This window comes from Acinonyx jubatus, chromosome A3, assembly GCF_027475565.1.
Source record: "Acinonyx jubatus isolate Ajub_Pintada_27869175 chromosome A3, VMU_Ajub_asm_v1.0, whole genome shotgun sequence".
NCBI lineage: Eukaryota > Metazoa > Chordata > Mammalia > Carnivora > Felidae > Acinonyx > Acinonyx jubatus.
In genome coordinates this window covers 117802636-117822093 of record NC_069388.1, presented here as the reverse complement: position 1 = coordinate 117822093, position 19458 = coordinate 117802636, and the positions used below count along the sequence as shown (strand labels likewise).

The following is a 19458-nucleotide window of genomic DNA, read 5'->3' as shown; positions in this document are numbered from 1 at the left end:
GCCCCACATCGGGCTCTGTGCTGACAGCTCAGAGCCTGGAGCCTGCTTCAGATTCTGTGTCGCCCTCTCTCTCTGCCCCTTCCCCGCTCGTGCTCTGTCTCTCTCTCTCTCTCAAAAATAAACAAATATTTAAAAAAAAATTTTAATAAACATTAAAAAAAAACAACAATACAAAAATAAACACATAAAAAGGAAACAGTAAGATAAGGCCAAAATAATTAGCAAAAAATTGTTTTTCTGAAATATTAGCTAATGGTCAAACCCTTTTCAGATCTGCATATCCTGGAATCAAGAAGATTCTTTGAAAATTAACATGAATGCATGACTTCTCTTGAAAGAAAAGCTACAAAATAATAAGTGATGGGAAGAGTAAGTGAACTTCAAGTTCACTCATTTCTGCTCCCTGAATAATCCTGGCACCAAGTACTCAGACTGTGACTCAGTGAACCAGTTCTGGTGACACCATCAAGACACCCACCAGGCAGTGTGGGGGACGCAGGGCAGGCAGGTGGGCTGTCCTCCTCCTGGTCCACCAGAGCAGCTGTTTCTCTCCATTTCACACAAGGTTTCTGCTGAGGATTTCACCTTTTTAAAACACCCCAAATCCCTACCTCATTCTCCACCAACCCCCGGAAATTTCCTAAAGGAGTTATGCTCACATCCTTGCAAGAGTTAAATGTGCTGCTTCTGTGCACCCCAAACTCTTCCCACTCAGTCCTAGTTCTCTCCCACTTGTATTTGGCTGTATTTTTTCTTGCCATCCTGAATCCATCTGACAACAAGCAGAGATAACAGTAAATACTGCACATAAATATATCAAGTATTTATGCCTCCCAGGATATGATAGTTTTGCTTAAAAATCACAAATGAGGAAGACTATAACCTAATGTTATCTTTTTCAGCAACATCCATTCCATAATACGCTAGCTGGGCATATTCAAAATTAAGGAATACAACTGCTTTATTTAGAATGAAAGAGTTTGTTTTTGCTTTGTTTTTTTATATTGTTTTGTTTTTAGCATTCAGTATTAAGAGGAAACCATGGAAACTTTTAAATATGTCCAAATTGTCAGAGCAAGACTTTAAAACAGTTCTTAGCCATATTTCCAAACTACACAGCAACTTCTTCCATATTTACCCATCAAAATTAGATACATAAAACTCATGACACTAAAGAAATCTTTAGATTGTTCAAAGTAGCAAGAGTGTTTTATACTGCTCTTTTAGATGGTAAACAATAACTCTGACCTTTCATTAATATGTTCAATACTGATGTATTTTGAAGATTTTATCCAAACCTAGTTTCATTAGATGTATGATTTCTTTATAGGTTTGTTCCATTTAAGGTGTAATTTCATTCCATTCTAAGCAGTAGTATTTCTTGGAGCAAAGCTGAGGGAAAATGGTCCTGCAATACATTAGAATGTAGGCACTGGAATATTTACATATGAAACAATGATACTTGAGATCTGCTTCAAAGAAGGCATGAAAAGAGGGAGGGTGGAGGTGAAGATCCTGAGGATACAGATGAGGTAAGTTTGGGGATGTGCTGGTAATTACTGAAGCTGAGTGATAGATAGCTTGAGATTTATTATAATATTCTTTCTATGTTTGTAAATATTTGAAATTTTTCATTAAAAACATTTGAAGAGAAAGATATCCTATGAAAAGTAAATGGAGAGAACATATGTGTAACACATATAACCAAGAAAAAAACTGTCATCGAGAGTCTATGAAGAGCCCCTACAATCAGTACAAAAAGAAAAAACAACACGCTAGAACGACAGGCAAAAGACACGAAGAGGCATTTCACAGAAGTAATATATTTGGTTAAGAAACCCATGAAGACATGCTTGATAATCAAGAAAATGCAAATCAAGACAATGAGGTATCACTTAGCAAAAACTAAAAAGTCTGACAATTCTAAAACTTTCAGAAAGAATGTGGATTGAAAGGATCTCTTATGCACTGGTATAATTTGTTAAAATAATTTGATACTATCCTCTAAAGCTGAATTTCATGTACCGCACCTCCCCCCCACCCCGAATTGGCAATTCCATTCCTCAGTTTAGGACCAAGAGAGCAGTCTAGAACACTTGTACGCATGAGCCAGGACGCTCCAGGCAGTGCTGTTTCCCGCAGCAAGAACCTGGAGAAAACGACAGGTACAGTATTACAACAGAACGTTGTGCAACAGCGAGAATAACTGAACTATGGCTACATGCAACATGAATGAAGTGTTACAATATATTACTGAATGGGGGCACTTGGGGGCGCCTGGGGGTGCCTGGGGGTTCAGTCGGTTAGGCAGCCAACTTCGGCTCACATCATGATCTTGCAGTCCGTGAGTTCGAGCCCCGCGTCAGTCTCTGTGCTGAAGGCTCAGAGCCTGGAACCTGCTGCCGATTCTGTGTCTCCCTCTCTCTGACCCTCCCCCGTTCATGCTCTGTCTCTCTCTGTCTCAAAAATAAAAAAAGTTAAAAAAAAAAACAACATGAAATGAATGAAAAAAGTAAATGAGGTAATAGTACAGACAGCCAGACAGCATGAATTTCTTTTTTACAATTAGTAAAAATAATTAAAATTAAACAACACTGTGTTTATGCCTATATACGTGGGGAAAAAACTGTTAAGAAGAACACAGTAACGCAAAATCAGAATCGGATTCACTTTAGTTATGTGCAGGTCAGTGGGATGGGACAGGAGAGATAAACCTAAGTTATTGCTAATGTTCAAGTTCCTGGGTTAGATAGTAGGGCTCATGATGTTTATTACCTCTAAGAACAAATGAGGGAAGAAAGCACGTGTAAAAAGATCAGTTAGAAGCCCCGGAAGCAGTCCAGGCAGAAGATGACGGTGGCAGGCTGGGTGGTAGTAGGGCCAGAGAGATGCACACAGACCTGAGCGAGTCAAGATGTAGAAATGGGGGCACCTGGGTGGCTCAGTCGGTTGAGCATTCGACTTCAGCTCAGGTCATGATCTCACGGTTCGTGGGTTCGAGCCCCACATCGGGCTCCGTCTGAACACTTGCTCAGAGCCTGGAGCCTGCTTCGGATTCTGTGTCTTGTTCTCTCTCTCCCTCTCCCCTGCTCATGCTCTGTCTCACCCTGTCTCTCAAAAATCAATAAATGTAAAATTTAAAAAAAAAATTTTTTTAAACAGATGTAGAAATGACAGGCCTTGGTAACTGGCATGGAAATGGGAGTGGAGAAGAAGGAAGGGTGTAAGTGATTCTCAGGTTTCAGATTTAAGGAGCTGGGTGGAGAACGGGGCCGTTTAACAAGAAAGGGAGCCACAAGTTTATGACGCTCAGTGAGCAGTTTCGGGTTGACACGTAGCCATCTCCTTCATAGCTAGTCCAACCACACCCCCCACCACTGTGAGGCATCATGTAATGAGGGGAAGAATTTAACCACTCTACTCCAGAGACACAAATCCTGATCTGTTTGAGCTAAAAAGCATCACATCTACACATGCATGGCCCAAATGCACATTTCTGGAGGGAGGCTCAGATACTTTTGTTTGGTGTTGAAAGAAACCTGCTCTCTCCCGCTACCTAGACTTGAAACAGGAAGCATGTAGTAGCTGACAGCAGGCATTTTTTGATGTAGCAAAAGGATGAAGCTGATACAAGAGGAGGGCAAAACCACAACCACTACGAAGAGAAAAATGGAAGCGAGAGCTCTGATGCAAGAAGACAGAGGGCTGGCCTGCCTCTGGGCCTCTGGGCTCCTTGGTGATGTGAGCCTATTCGCCCACTGCTACAAAAGCACACGCGTCAGTGGGCTTCCTACTGCTTACAACTAAAGACGCCGACCTAACACAGACTTTGGTGATGGAAAGGGAGTTTGCAAATCACAAGCCCTAAATAATGGAATTGGCTCAACTGAAGAAGAGTAAGGAAGAGTTCTAGTCCCTCAGCATCGCCTGCTGTACCTTCAGACCAGACCAGATGACTACCACCAATATTATTATACTAAAGACCTGATAAGGAAAAAAATGAGGCTACCCAAGTGTTTTAGCTATTCCTCATAGCTTTTACTAATGTCCTACACACAGATGTTTACAACATTGTTCTCTGTGTTTTAGTTGTCAAATATAAGATATTGTAAATCCTCAGCAGAAAAAGAAAATAATTCCTAATAAGATACACACTTGAGGAACAAAGTCTGGATCCTATTTGTTTCTTACTATTGTTTTACAGCCTTACAATGTATTTTAATTGTAACAAAACACACTGGCCAAAATTTGACTGTAAATTCAGAGGTAAGGGAATTTAAGAATAATCAAATTAGTGCTTCAAATTCTAACTTAGGAATTATAAAATATGAAATCCTGAAAATATTAATTAAAATAAAGAACTAGAGGAGTGTCAGGGGGGCTCAGTGGGTTAAGCATCCATCTCTTGATCTCAGCTCAGGTCTTGATCTCAGGGTCGGCAGATCAAGCTTCACGTTGGGCTCCACGCTGAGTGTGAAGCGTACTTAAAAAAATGAAAAACTACATACTCTACATATCAAAGGCACTCTCCAGCCTAAGTAATAAAGAGGCCAATCAATACAGAGACTAATATTTGAAATATTTCACAAAATGCTACGATTTTCAAAAATAAAATTCCAATAACCAGATCCTTTCATTTTTCCAGTATGTGAAAGCCAATCTCAAATTACCAGAGAGTGAAACAAGATGTTATCATATATACATATACATACATATGTACGTTACGTACGTACATATATATACATATGTATACACAGGCGCACACGCGTGCACGCGCACACACACACTCAAGATTTCAAGGTTAGCAGTGATATAAGGATTTATTGATGCCTATGGCCAAAGTTTTAAATAGGATATGATGTGAGAATTACCAAATTCACCACTGTCGTACTACAGTCCTTCCTCTTCTTAACTTACTCATCTTTTTTTGTTTTTCCTAGTTCTCTGTAGCATGCCCTTCTATGGATTGTCTTCATATGATTTACTGTTTGCTTACTGTTTTCCGTTGTCTCCCTCTGGATGTGTCTAGCCATCTCTGAATATGTCCCAGAACCTCTGCACCTCCTGCTCCTAAGTTGGGTATTCCTGTTCTCTCTCTTGCTGTCTCTTTGCTCTGCCTTCTTCCTTCCTTAGCCATAATACTTAACTTATTTGATATGGTTATAGAATCAAAGTTTATATAATTTCTGCTTTATCATTGTTTAAAAGATGACTTTTATTTCTGATTTTGTATAAAAAAAAAATTGTTTCTTGAATTAATTTGTATTGTGCAATCCTGAACTGATTTACTCACTGAGTTAGTGTCATGATAAGTGCTGCTTATTCACCACAGAATAACATTTTTACTAAGGTCTTTGTATCCAAAGAGTCATTCCTTGGACAATATAAAATTAACCTTATGGATTCACTAATCTAATTACTAAAAAAATGGCATTCAAATTCTGGGACTTATGTCTCATGTGTACTCTTGTTTTAAAAATTCAAATTTCCTAAAATAATTTTCTATTAAATGGATACAATATTTAATTTGATAACATCTTATAAAAATGTTATAAATTTAGTGAGTGCCTATGTTGTGACTTGACTTTGTCACCTGCAGAGTTTTATCAAGGCACAGAATCTTCAATATTATGAAGTATAATAAATAAAAGCATTTTACAAATGTATAAACTCAAAGTAGGTCTACAGGGAGAAAAAAATGAAGCAGAAAGAATTAACCCATCCAAAGTGGACGGTTGTCAGTATAGCAGAAATCAAAAATCTAAAGTCTTGGTTCCCGGAATATAAACATTAAATTCTATGCTTCCATCATTTATGATTTCTTTTTTGCTTTTTATAATACCAACTTAATTCTCTATGAATACAAATATAGCCAATTATTTGTTTTAATTTGTAGTACATTTAAATAGTTTTCTTCTAGTGTTATAAGGTGTATAAGGTAATGTTCTGCACTGAAAAAAATTAAAACAGCATCCTAAACATAAAGAGAAGAAAACAAGACTAGAGTCAAGGGTCATTTACTATTCCAGAGTAAAGAAAGGTTAGCTTCAAGGTCAAATAGAAAGCCTCATAATCAAATTCACAACTTAGCTATACTTCTCTGGATAGAGAACAGCTATACTAAGGTACTTACAATGTTACCAAACACTATGTCTCAGTGTTGTGATTCTCCATAATTTTATGGAGTTTAATATGTGATAGTAAGTCACTCTGGCATTTAACCAGTCTTTAGAAGGAACTCCTATGGAGTAATTTCCTTTTAACTGTGATTCCAAGTTGACAACTCAGCAAGACACTCTGGAAGAAGGATGACTAAGAGACAAACATTCTTAAAATGAAGTAAACATGTAAGGTACTAGCCTGTCATATGCAGCAATCATAAAGTTGAGGAGGAGGCTGATCGATTGCTCCACACTGATTTGGTGAGTAGAAGGAAGGCGCTTGTTCAGCTGGTAGTAGACAGAGGAGATGACAGTTTCGAGGCGGGACACGCTGATCTCAGTGGTATGGTCCAGTGTATTAAGGCCATTGTCTCGGAAGGCTTCAATCATGTTCCAGATATCAACAAGATGGACTGAAACACAAAGAAAATAAATTGCCAACAACTTAAAAGTTTTACTTCACCAGAAAGATCTAAGAACTTTTCATTTATTTATATTTAATAGAATAGTGAAAGGAGGCAGAATAGGACCCCAAAACATGCCACTTTGGCATAAGGATTATTTTGAGCTAAAGACACTTGAAAAACAGCAGGTGCCAAGAAGGTCATGTTAAACTCCTCTTTTTTTCCTGAAAGCAGGAAATAAACTCCCAAGTGAAAGATGCCCTCCTTATTCCAAAGGGAAAGAAACATTCTTATCCCCAGAGACAGTGAACTGAATCCAAGAGAAATCTGCATAGACTTTGTTAAAATAACCCTTATCTTCCTTGAGTCTCCCCATATATTTTAGTTACTTTTCCACAACTGCTACTCCTTCCTCCCTAGTGTATCAGCACTGATGCCTCCTCACCCCTTCAGTTCTTCATTTTCCTATGGGAGCTCCCAGGTACAGGAAAACTCTGCGTGCAAAACTGCCAATCTGTCTATGTCCATTTAATTCTCAGGCCCAACCAGAGACCCTAAGAGGGTAAAGTTTTGCCTCCCCTACAATAGCATCAAAAGTATATATTGTAAAATTTAACAGAACCTCAAGGAGACAAATTTCACAAGCTTAGTGGGAGAAATTAACACATTTCCCTTAGTAAGTGATAGAGCAAACATACAAAAGCATAAGTGCGGATATAGACAATTAAGAGTAGGCATAAAGGGCACTATATGAATTACTGCCCCTAGTGATTAGAGAATATGCTTTATTTTCAAGAGCGCAAACCACCTGTCTGAAAATTGAGCTTATCCTGAGTTATAAAGCTAATCTAGGCAAATTTCAAAGGATTCAAGTAATATCAACCATGTTCTTTATCAAAATGAGATTGTCAGAAATCATCAAAAAAAAAACAACACTTTTCAAATAAACTTTATGTTCAGAAATGAAGAAACACAATACTAGGGGATGTCCTTAATCTGATTAAGGGTATTTACAGAAAACTGCAGCAAACATATTACTTAAAAGTAAAATGTTGAAAGCTTTTCCTCTGATATGTGAATAAGATAAGAAAGGCTCACCATCAAATGTAAATTGGTATGGCCACTGTGGAAAACAGTATGGAGGTTCCTCAAAAAATTAAAAATTAAAATACTATATGATCCAGTAATTCTACTACTGGGTATTTGCCCAAAGAAAACAAAGACACTAATTTGAAAATATATATGCACCTCTATGTTCTTTGTATCATTATTTACACTAGCCAGTATATGGTTGCAACCTAAGTGTCCACCAATAGATGAATAAATAAAAAGGATGTGGCATATATAGAGAATGGAATATTACTCGGCCATGAAAAAGAATGGGATCTTACCATTTGCAACATGGATGGACCTAGAGGGTATTATGCTAAGTGAAATAAGTCAGACAGAAAAAGACAAATACCATATGATTTCACTTATACGTGGAATGTAAAAAACAAATGGACAAACAAACAAAAAACAGAACAGGTCCATAAATACAGAGAACAAACTAGTCCTTGCCAAAGGAAAGAGGGTGGGGGGATGGACAAAATGGGTGAAGAGGAGCGGGAGATAACAGGCTTCTAGTTATGGAATGAGTAAGTCATGGGAATAAAAAGCACAGCATAGGGAATATAGTCAATGGTACCGTAATAGCACCGTATGGTGACAGATGGCAGCTACACTTGCGGTGAGCATATTGTAACATACAGAGTTGTAGAATCACTGTGTTGTGTATGTGAAATAAATGTAAAACATTGTGTAGCAACTATACTTCAATTAAAAAAAAAGGAAATGCCAACTATCATCATCTCTATTGTATTTTGGGTCCTAAACCAAAATAAATAAGCAGTAATTATCCATGTAAGTTTCAGAAACGATGAAATTTAACTGTCATTATTCAGAAATGACAAAATTCTACACATAGACTATCAAAGTTTCTCCAGATAAATTACTAAAACTGATATTTGAGTCTGGAATGATTGCTAGATACAAGTCAAGATATAAAAGTCACTGTATTTCTATTAGTAACAGAAAATGAAATTTTAGGGGTGCCTGGATGGCTCAGTCAGTTAAGCATCCAACTCCTGATTTTGGCTCAGGTCATGATCTCACAGTTGTGAGACTGAGCCCAGTGCCAGGATCTGTGCTGGGTATGGAGCCTGCTTAGGATTCTCTTTCTCCCTCTGCCCCTCCTCCAGTTCTCTCTCTCTCTCTCTCTTTCTCTCTCTCATTTAAAAAAATAAAACAAGGGGCGCCTGGGTGGCTCAGTCAGTTGAGCGATCGACTTCAGCCTGGGTCATGATCTCATGGTCCATGGGTTTGAGCCCTGCATCAGGCTCTGTGCTGACGCTCAGAGCCTGGAGCCTGCTTCAGATTCTGTGTCTTCCTCTCTCTCTGCCCCTCCCCCGCTCATGCTCTGTCTCTCTCCATCTCTCACAAATGAATAAACATTAAAAAAAAATTTTTTTTATTTTTTAAATTTTTTTTTTTAACATTTATTTATTTTTGAGACAGAGAGAGACAGAGCATGAACAGGGGAGGGGCAGAGAGAGAGGGAGACACAGAATCTGAAATAGGATCCAGGCTCCGAGCTGTCAGCACAGAGCCCAACGCGGGGCTCGAACTCACGGACTGTGAGATCATGACCTGAGCTGAAGCTGGACGCTTAACCAACCAAGCCACCCAGGCGCCCCCCCAAAAAAACTTTTTTAATAAAATAAAATAAAAAAGAAAGAAAAAGAAAATTAAATTTTATATACTATTTATAATAGTATCATAAATCATCAAAAATTTAGGAATAAATCCAATGGAAGAAGTGCAAACATCTCCACAAAAAAACAAAAAAAAATTATAATTTAACTGGCAGAAATTAAAGAGCTAAATAAATGCAGGAACATACCATGTTCATTGGAGGAAATGTCAATATTAGAAATATGTTGATTCTCCCCAACTTAATCTATAGATTCAGTGCAGTCCCAACAAAATGCCACAGGGCTATACATTAAAATAGGATAAATTTTACTATACGTAAATTATAACTAAAAAGAAATCAAGAGGGGAACCTGGGTGGCTCAGTCAGTTAAGTGTCCAACTCAGTTTCAGCTCAGGTCATGATCTCACTGCTTCACAGGTTCAAGCCCCACATCGGGCTCTGTGCTGGCAGCATGGAGCCTACTTGCGATTCTCTCTCTGTCTGTCTGTCTCTCTCTCTCTTTCTCTCTCCCTCCCTCTCTTTACTCCTTCCCCACTCACATTATCTCTCTCTCAAAATAAATAAACTAAAAAAAAAAAAAAAGTAAAGATGGAAAAAAATCCCAGCAGTGTTGTTTTATTGTTTCTTTTTAGTAGAAATTGTTAATTAGATTCTAAAATTTATATGAAAATAAATATAAAAAGACCAAAACTGTCCCAATATTAAAAAGAAAAACAGAACAGGGGAGCCTGGGTGGCTCAGTCGGTTGAGCGTCTGACTTCGGCTCAGGTCACGATCTTGTGGTTTGTGAGTTTGAGCGCCACGTCGGGCTCTGTGCTGACAGCTCAGAGCCTGGAGCCTGCTTCAGATTCTGTGTCTCCTCCTCTCTCTGCCCCTACCCTGCTCATGTTCTTCTCTCTGTGTCTCTCAATAATAAATAAACGTTAAAACAAAATTAAAAAAAAAAAAAAAAGAAAAACAAAACAAAGTAGGAAGACTTGCTCTGATATTAAGACTTATTATAAAGTTATAATAGCAGTTACTGGTAGGATAGACAAATAGACCAGTGGAACACATGAGTCTAAAAGCATATGCGGAAACTGCTATGAATATTTTTTTTAAATTTTTTTTAATGTTTATTGATTGAGAGACAGAGACGGAGCACAAGTAGGGGAGGGGCAGAGAGAGAGGGAGACACAGAATCCAGAACAGGCTCCAGGCTCTGAGCTGTCAGCACAGAGCCTGACGCGGGGCTTGAACTCACAAACCGTGAGCTCACGACCTGAGCCGAAGTCGGATGCTCAACCGACTGAGCCACCCAGACGCCCCTGAACAATTATACATTTCTCCTAATGAGTATGAAGAGAAGATTTGGAGGCAGTGAAGAAAAAAGGATAGTATTTTCAATAAACCATGTAAGGGACAATTGAACATACATATGGATAAAACTGAAATTTTACTCCTACTTAAACTATACACCCACAGAAAAAAAAATTTTCAGGTTGATTAAAGAATCATATGTGAGGGATGCCTGGGTGGCTTGGTTGCTTAAGTGTCTGACTCTTCTTTTTTTTTTTTTTTTTTTTTAATGTTTATTCATTTTGAGAGAGAGTACAAGCAGGGGAGGGGCAGAGAGAGAGTATCCCAAGCAGGTTCTGTGCTGTCAGCACAGAGCCCAACACAGGGCTCAATCCCACTAACCGTGAGGTCACGCCCTGAGTGTCTGACTCTTGATTTCAGCTCAGGTCATGATCCCAGGGTCGTGAGGCTGAGCCCCACATCAGGCTCCACACTGAGCATGGAGCTTGCTTAAGTTTCTCTCCCTCTCCCTCCCTCCTTCCCTCCCTCCCTCTCTCTCTGTCTCTCTCCCTAGCTCACGTGTGAAAACAATCATATGTGACAAAATAAAGCTTCTGGAACAATGCATCTTTTTACTGTACATTACTAATGCCACTAGTCTGTTTTCAGACTCTCAACACTGCACACATACACTACCATTTCCCAAAAATAATTACAGGAAGAATTATTAAAACGGTAGTTGCTCTGATAGTGATTTTCAAACTTTACCACAACCCACAGAAATATATTTAAGACACACACACACACACACACACACACACACACACACACGTCTAGATATATAAAAAACAAAAGTTTCACAAAATACTTTGTCTTACCATATAATTCGTGTTCTGATTTCTTTTCTTTCTCTTTTTTTCTCTATTATGTGCTTTAAAATCTGGCTGCAGCCCATCAGAATGATTTCATGAACGATTAGTGGGTCAAAACCCGTAATTTGAAAAACAATGCTTTGAGAAATCAGAGGCTTCAGTTTAAGATGGCATGGTAAACTCCCTAGAGAGAATTTCATACTAGGACTTTTAAGTAACGCTTCAAGTAGGGTAGAAGTATTTAGATGTAAAGTGACTTACCCAACATCATGTGTTTATAGTAAATGCCAAAACCAGGACTAAACTAAGGTTTTTCCAGTTCCAAAGCCAACGTTCTTTCCATTACACAAAACAGGTTTTCATTAATACACACAAACAAGAAAAGTGAAATAATTCTGTCATAAGTTAATCTTCATGGAAATTAAGAAAGATTCTATATCCATGTGTGTATATCTATGTATCCGTACATACACATATATATTTTTTATTTACTTATTTTATAAGTAGCAATTGTGGAGTGATTACTTATAGAAAAGGCTGATTCATGTTGAATTCATTTTAATCAAGAAAATTAATTTATCACACCTCTATCAAAATACTGTTTTTCTTTTCTTCCAGAAGCTGATTAAAAAAGTGAGAAGGAGAAAGCAATTCTCCCACTTAAAGAACATTAATACTATGCCAGCATCGAAACCAATTACATTATTGAACTTAGTAAACATTTTGAGGGACAAGTCCTTTCCATGAGAAAGCTTACATTTTAATAAACATTCAAGACAAAAATAATTCAATTAACATTACAGGAGGACCAAAAGATACTAAAACCTTTTATTTCTATTATTGAGAGCACTATCCAGCTATCGCAGAAATTAGTGAAAATGACTTACGGTTGCATCGCTTTTGTACAAATCGTAATTTGCAAGCTGTTCTATAAGTTGATAGTCGTATGACATCAAAATTCTGAGCACCTGAAAAAAGGGCAAACAACATATGTTCAACTGGACTTACCATTTAATTTCTAAATACTGGGAAGTGACTCTATTCCACAGCATGGGCACAGGCTATATATAACATGGCAACTAGGCTTTTCTTCTGAGAAAACAAAAGGGGTAAGGAAGGGTCAGGCACACTTTCTTCATGCCCACTCCATGCCCAGCACCATGACAGCAGTTCTGCCTCTATTATCCTGTCTGCCAGCCTAACAAAACTCGGAGGGAGAACACTCATAACTAGAGTGAATCTTTCCTTCGATACCACTTGTATGAGAAACACTAGGGAAACTAATGTGAGAAGCTGGGAAAGGAAAGTTCCATCCCCAACTAACCAAACAGAAAGATTACCAATCTGATCAATCAGACTGTACACCATGTTTACCACTGGAGAAGTAACCGTACAAAAAAGTCAGCACATATGGTATATAACTCACTCTCTTTCAGGTTCTCTCTCCAGTGCAGTTAGAGTCAGATTTAGGTACTGCAAAATGGAATAGAGCAAGTATCACACAAGTCCAAAGCGAACTGGTTGAGGGAAATGGGAAACTCCATAAGCTCCAGCCCAGTCTGCCAGAAATCTCTACTCTTAAGTTCAAGGTGCTAGTCAAGAATTAATTATCACTGTTTTCGTTTGCCATTTTTTTTACGCTGTGAAAATATATCCCTCTAAACCCAGTGGAAAAAGGAAGTAACAGTGGGATGGCACAGGATTCAGACATTCTAGGGATCCCCGGCCATAATATCATTTTTAAAATCTAACAGCAGTCTGAATCCCAAAATAATTTCTACAAGTCAAGATATAATCAGTAACTTTAGAACTTTATTAAAATCTTATTGTACCAACATTCAACCATCCAGGTTCTCAAACTTCTGATACATTTACCTTCTTCTGAAGCAGTCCTCTTGCCAGATATCTATAAGGAAAACCCTCATATACTGCTCTAAGAATAGCCTTCACTTTTTAAAAATGTCCCTTATGTAAACGTCATATTGATTTCCTGATCAGAAAATATGGTAGTTTGGCACATAAAAAATAGAACAGAAAGTCCCCCGTGAAGAAGCTAAAATGATTATCCCTTTGAGTATTCTGAACTAGAAGAGATTACTGTTCATTTCATTATCATTCATTTTGAGAATACTTCATTATAAGAAATACACTAAATGTCCCTTTAATACTAATATGTCAGACAGTACGTATCAAGCTTATCAAGAAATGGTACAAAAAGTCCTAACTAAACACACAGGCAAAACTCTAGCCACAGGTGGAGAGCCCGGTGAAGCTCCTGGATAGATAGGAGACAATCTAGAAATACTGAGTAGCCAAAACGTAGAGGGAAAGGATAAGAAAGGATTAACTCTTCTTTCTTTATTATGGCTCTCTTTATTCATGAGAACAGGATATCAATCTCTATTGTATAACCAAATCCCAAGGAAAGCAAAAAATCAAATGGGTGAGTTTCATTGTATCTGCTTGTATCAGAGTCTCCTGGGGAACCTGGAATCTTCAGTCTAGAGAGTCCTACAATCAAGCTAGGTTTGGGAAACCTAACTATCCAACTCAACTAAAAGGTCTGGCTCATGCAACTCTTAAATTCCACCTTACACCCAAGCCCAATCAGTATGGGCTACATATAATTACCCAAACATGCCAAACCCTCTCATCTGAGCCTTTGTAAGTGCTACTTACTGCTCCAGCCCCTTCTTCATCACATCACTGAACCGACTCAGCCTAGATATCATTCCTCCCAGATCTTTTCCTGGACCCACCTCCCCACCCTCCGCCGAGCTGCCCCAGTCATGGCTCCTACTGCCCTATCGTTCCTTATGTCCATTTCCAGGAAACTAAGTTTGATGAAGACAGAAACCATTTAATTGTCGTGTTGTTCACTATTATATGCCCAAAAGTAGGACATACTAAGACTAGTTCCTGAAATATTTGCTGAATGGATAAATAACTGAAAATTAGTAAGTTCTATGTCACTGGTATAAAAGACTGATCTGCTTCCTCCCAAAAATATACCAAGTAAAGTCAAAGTATCAGACAAACTATACAATTTTGGAAAAGCTGATAAAGAGAGATGATAAAAGTAGTGGGAAAGCCAACTCCTTTCTCCAGGTAAACATGCTGATACATTTAGCCTTCTTCAGATAGATCACAGGATTCCAAACCATGTTCGAGGGAGCCATAGGATTTGCTGGAGGTGCTCGGCAGACCATGGGAGGTGCAAGGAGGTAAGTGTATTTTGTTAGAAAGGCCTCTAACTGATGAGATGAGAAGAGAAGGAGAAAGGAGAGAAGAGATTACAAACTGAATAAATATAAGTATAGCAACATTTCTGAATTGTCCCGAAAACTTACAACCACTTTTAATAAGGAAAAAAAAACTTTTCAAGAGAGTGAGTCTGAATAAGTAACAAATATAAACATAAAATGACTTCCTTATTTTTTTTTTTTCCGGCAGTACAATTAGAAACCCTAGGGACCAGAGATGAAGCCAGAGGTCCCAGCAGAGAGGAAGGTACAGACCACAGAGTGGTGACTTCTCAGGGGGTGAACTAAAAAAAAAAAAAAGAAAGAAAGAAAAACGATACCACAAAGGGAAATGGTAGAGACACATGGCTGACTCCACCTAGATTTAGATTTAAATTTTATTTATTTATTTTTTTAATTTGAGAGAGAGAGAGACAGAAAGCATGTATGCATGGGGGATAAAGGCAGAAAAGGAGAGAGAGAATCCTAAGCAGACTCCACACCCAGCGTGAAGCCCATTGTAGGGCTCAATCCCACAACCCTAGGATCATGACCTGTGCTGAAACCAAGAGTCATATGCTCAATTGAGTGAGCCACCCAGGCACACCTATATTGAAATTTTAAAAGCAAGCAAAGAAAGTGATAGTCAAATAGATGAGACAAAAGAAAAACTGATCATACAAAAGAATTATAAAGTCTAACTTGTGGCGTTAAAAAAGATAATGCTGAGGCACATGGGTGGCTCAGTGGGTTGAGCGTCCAACTCTTGATTTCAGCTCAGGTCATGATCCCAGGATCATGGGATCAAGCCCTGCATCAAGCTCTGTGCTGAGCATGAAGCCTGCTTAAGATTCTCTCTCTCTCTCTCTCTCTCTCTCTCTCTCTCTCTCTCTCTCTCCCTTCCTCTGCCCCTCTCCCCTACTTGCTCTTTTCCTCTCTCTAAAAACAGAAAATCAAAAATTTTTAAAAATTAAAAAAAAAAGTTAATACTAAAAGTGGTATATCTTTCATAAAGGAAGTACTCTAAAACATTATATTCCAGTATTACTTTGAACAAAGTTATAAATATCAAGCTCTGAACTTCATTTTAATTGACATTAGAATTTCTAGGGTAGCCACAAAAAGAACAGGAAAAGAATATGAAAACTCACAACCAAGAAGAGGGAAAAGTAGAATGGAAGGAAGGAAGTTCAATTCATCTAAGGAAGGCAAGAAAGGAAGAAAAAAAGAAAAAAGAAAGGACACATTTGAAGCACAAAGCAAGATGGATGAAAAAATGAAATCTATCTGTATTCATAAAAAAATTAAACAGAATAAATTCTTCAGTGAAAAAGCAAAGACTGTCGGTCACAAGGGTAGTTGTTAAATAGCTTAGCTTATGCTGTTTCCAGGGGATACACACAAAACATAAGAATACAGAAAGTTTTGAAAAGATACTATACAAAGCATTCTAACCAAAGAAAAAAACTGGTGCAGCCATATTAATAACAACAAAATAAGACTTCACAGCAAAACACCTTACTAGAAAAAGAGGGTAACTACATAATGACAAAATATTTGATCTCCCAGGTAGACGTAACATTTTAATGCATGTGCATCTACAAACAAAAGCTTCAAACTACTGACAGAACTAAGGGGGAAAAATTTAAAATCTATGATCAAAGCAGAGATTTTTAACGTCTTTTAGTAATTAAGGAGTCAAATCCATAAGGACCAAACAGATATGAATAAAACATATAACAAGTTTGATCTAAATAATGCAGAAATCATACACATTATTTTCAAGCACTCATGGAATATTTACAAAAACATGTAACAAAAAAGATCGCCAAATTCAAAGATTCTAGAACATCTCTCATTCCCTGATCCATATCCCAATTCAGCTAAGTATTTTTTTTTAATTCAAAGTCATTTATTTGCAAATTTTTTAAAAGAGTACTCTAAATAATTCCTAACAAATAAGAAAGCACAGAGAAGTGATCATGAAAATGGCATATATCGGAACACATGGAGCACAAAAATAGAAAATCACAGGAAAGAAGTTCTTAAGTGCTTATATAAGAAAGAAAAAAGTGTTAAAATAAGCAGTTGGAAAAACGAACAACAGAATTGCCTAAAGTAGAAAGAAGAAAATAATAAACACAAGAGAACAAAATAATGAGGAAGAAACAAAATACATGGAGAGGACCGACAAAAGCCAAAAAAGTTCCTTGAAAAGACCAATAAAACTGACAAAATTTGGGAAAAGAAAAAACGAAATCACAGTCTCTGAGACTGGAGGGAGGCCTGATGCCAGCATTTTATCACCTGACCTAGAGAGCTTTCACTTTACCTCCAGAGTTGCAAACTACAGTTCTAACTTATCACCTTTTTCTTAGTAGTTTTATATCATGTAAGAATTGTAAACTACCAAATTCCTTCTATGTAATTTATTCCAGTCTTCTTTTAATAAATATTTATCGAGCTACCGGGCCTACTGGGATGAAGAGATGTGATCCTAATTCCCATAGTGCTTAGTCTACAAGAGAAAATATTAAACAAAGAAAGAATAAACTAATTTCACTGCCCTTCATAGTATGGAATTTAAATATATGGTCTAAAAACAGAAAAGCTTAAAAAAAAAAGCAGAAAAGCTTAAGAAGATTATAGAAAAATATAACAATGGTATAATAATAAAGCCACACAACATAAAAAGAATACAACCTATCTAAATTATTAAATTATTATGACTGCTTTCATGCTATAACAGCAGAGTTCAGTCGCTGTAACAGAGAACTCATTATATGGCCTCCATATCCTAAAATATTCACTTTCTGACCCTGAAAGGAAAAGATAGCTAGCCCTAGCACTATATTTACAGAATAAAGGAGAAATACATTCATCTCAAGAGAAGCAGGAAACATCTGATAAAATTCGATACTCGTTCATAATTTAAAGAAATAATAAATAAATATATAGAATAAAGAAAATAATAGTAATAACTCTCGGTAAATTAGAACCTAGAAGTAGTTCCTTAACCTGATAAAGGGTACAAAACCTGCAACAAATATCATTTTAACAGTGAAATACTACATGTATCCCCATTAAAGTACGAAACAAGACAAGGGTGGCTGTTATCCGTCCTGTTCTTCCTGTTCTTATATCAGAGGTCCTAATGAGTAGGGAGGTAATGAAAAAGAGGTATAAGAATTTCAAAAACAAGAATTAAAACTGTCTTCGTTTAAAAATAATATAATCCCATAGAATGTACAACATCCAGAATGGACCCTCATGTAAACTATGAACTTTGGGTTTTACAATTTGTCAACACAGGCCCATCAGTTTTAATGAATGTACCCTCTCGTGGGGGATGTCGATAATGTGGGAGGCTGTACATGTGTCGAGACAGGGAATAGATGGGAACTCTCTGTGCCCGCCTCTTAATTTTACTGTGAACCTAAAACTGCTCAAAAAAAGTGAAGTCTCGGGGCGCCTGGGTGGCTCAGTCAGTTAGGCGTCCGACTTCAGCTTAGGTCATGATCTCGTGGTTGTTTGGGTTCGAGCCCTGCGTCAGGCTCTGTGCTGACAGCTCAGAGCCTGGAGCCTGTTTCAGATTCTGTGTCTCCCTTTCTCTCTGACCTCCCCTGCTCATGCTTTCTCTGTCTCTCAAAAATAAACATTAAAAAAATGTTTAAGTCTCTTTTAAGTAAAAATCTATTAATTAACCATTGAGAGTAATAAAAGAGTGGAGAAAGATCACTGGATTCAAACTTGACATGAAATCAACCCAAAACCTAGAGGGTAGAACTGTATGATAAGGCTGGCAAAAGATGATTTCTGCATCCATAGAAGGGAATAATGCTGGAGATTTGGGGGGAGTAGGAAATGAGAGAGTAGGCCAGATATCACTGCCACCAATGCAATTCTTCACGTGAAAAAACAGGAGAGACAAGAAGCCATACCAAACATCTCCCAAACTGTCCAAATCCTTGAGTTTGTTACAGAGAATAGTAATTTATCCAGGGCTCATATATCAGAATAATATTCACTAAGCAGTAAACCCAGTTCTTCACAGAACACCCAATTTCTATTCCAAATATTGACCGTCACTGTACTCTCTCACATGCCCATATTTGTTCCTGAAGCCACCCCAGGCACTTCTTTTTTATTTTTTTAATGTTTATTTATTTTTGAGAGAGAGTGCATGTGAGTGGGGAGGGCAGTAAAAGGGAGGACAGAGGATCCAAAGCAGGCTTGCAATGACAGCAGAGAGCCCAATGCGGGGCTCAACACCACAAATTGCGAGATCATGACCTGAGCCAAAGTCAGACACTCAACTCAACCAAGTCACCAAGGCACCACCCCCACCCTCCCCACTTCTTGTTCTTTTTTTTTTTTTTTTTTTTTTTTTTGAGAGAGAGAGAGAGGGCGCAAGTGAGTGAGGAGCAGAGAGAGAGAGAGAGAGAGAGGGAGGGAGGGAGGGAGGGAGGGAGAGGAGAGAGAATCCCACAAAGGGCAGAGAAAGAGGGAAAGAGAGAGAACCAGAGCTAACCCGAAGTGGGGCTTGAGCTCACCCAATGCAGAACTCAAACTCATAACCTGAGCCAAAGTCAGATACTTAACCAACTGAGCTACCCAGGCATCCCCCCCACTCCCAGGCCAGTACTTCTTAATATCAGGAATTATCGTTTATTTCTTTGGATTCCTTATTTTGCCTGTTTCCCCCTTGCCAAAGTGTAAGCAATATGAGGATAGTCAGGCACTACG

General features: G+C 38.0%; 1 protein-coding gene across 36 annotated transcripts in view; it reads right to left on the bottom strand.

Annotated features, from left to right (window-relative positions):
* DTNB (dystrobrevin beta) overlaps window positions 1-19458 on the bottom strand; it is a 239834-nt gene that overhangs the window by 190464 nt on the left and 29912 nt on the right. For 35 of the 36 annotated variants that reach the window (XR_008289633.1, XR_008289634.1, XR_008289636.1 and 32 more), the window contains 2 exons: window positions 12358-12438; window positions 6361-6574 (listed from right to left, as the gene is read on the bottom strand). Coding sequence is in view for 30 of the 36 variants with exons in the window: in XM_053201135.1 (XP_053057110.1) it covers window positions 6361-6574; window positions 12358-12438 (295 nt within the window). In the remaining 6 variants the exon portion in view is untranslated. Of the gene's footprint in view, window positions 1-6360; window positions 6575-11476; window positions 11837-12357; window positions 12439-19458 lie in introns of those variants that run through there. The other variant, XM_053201153.1, reaches the window with a different exon arrangement.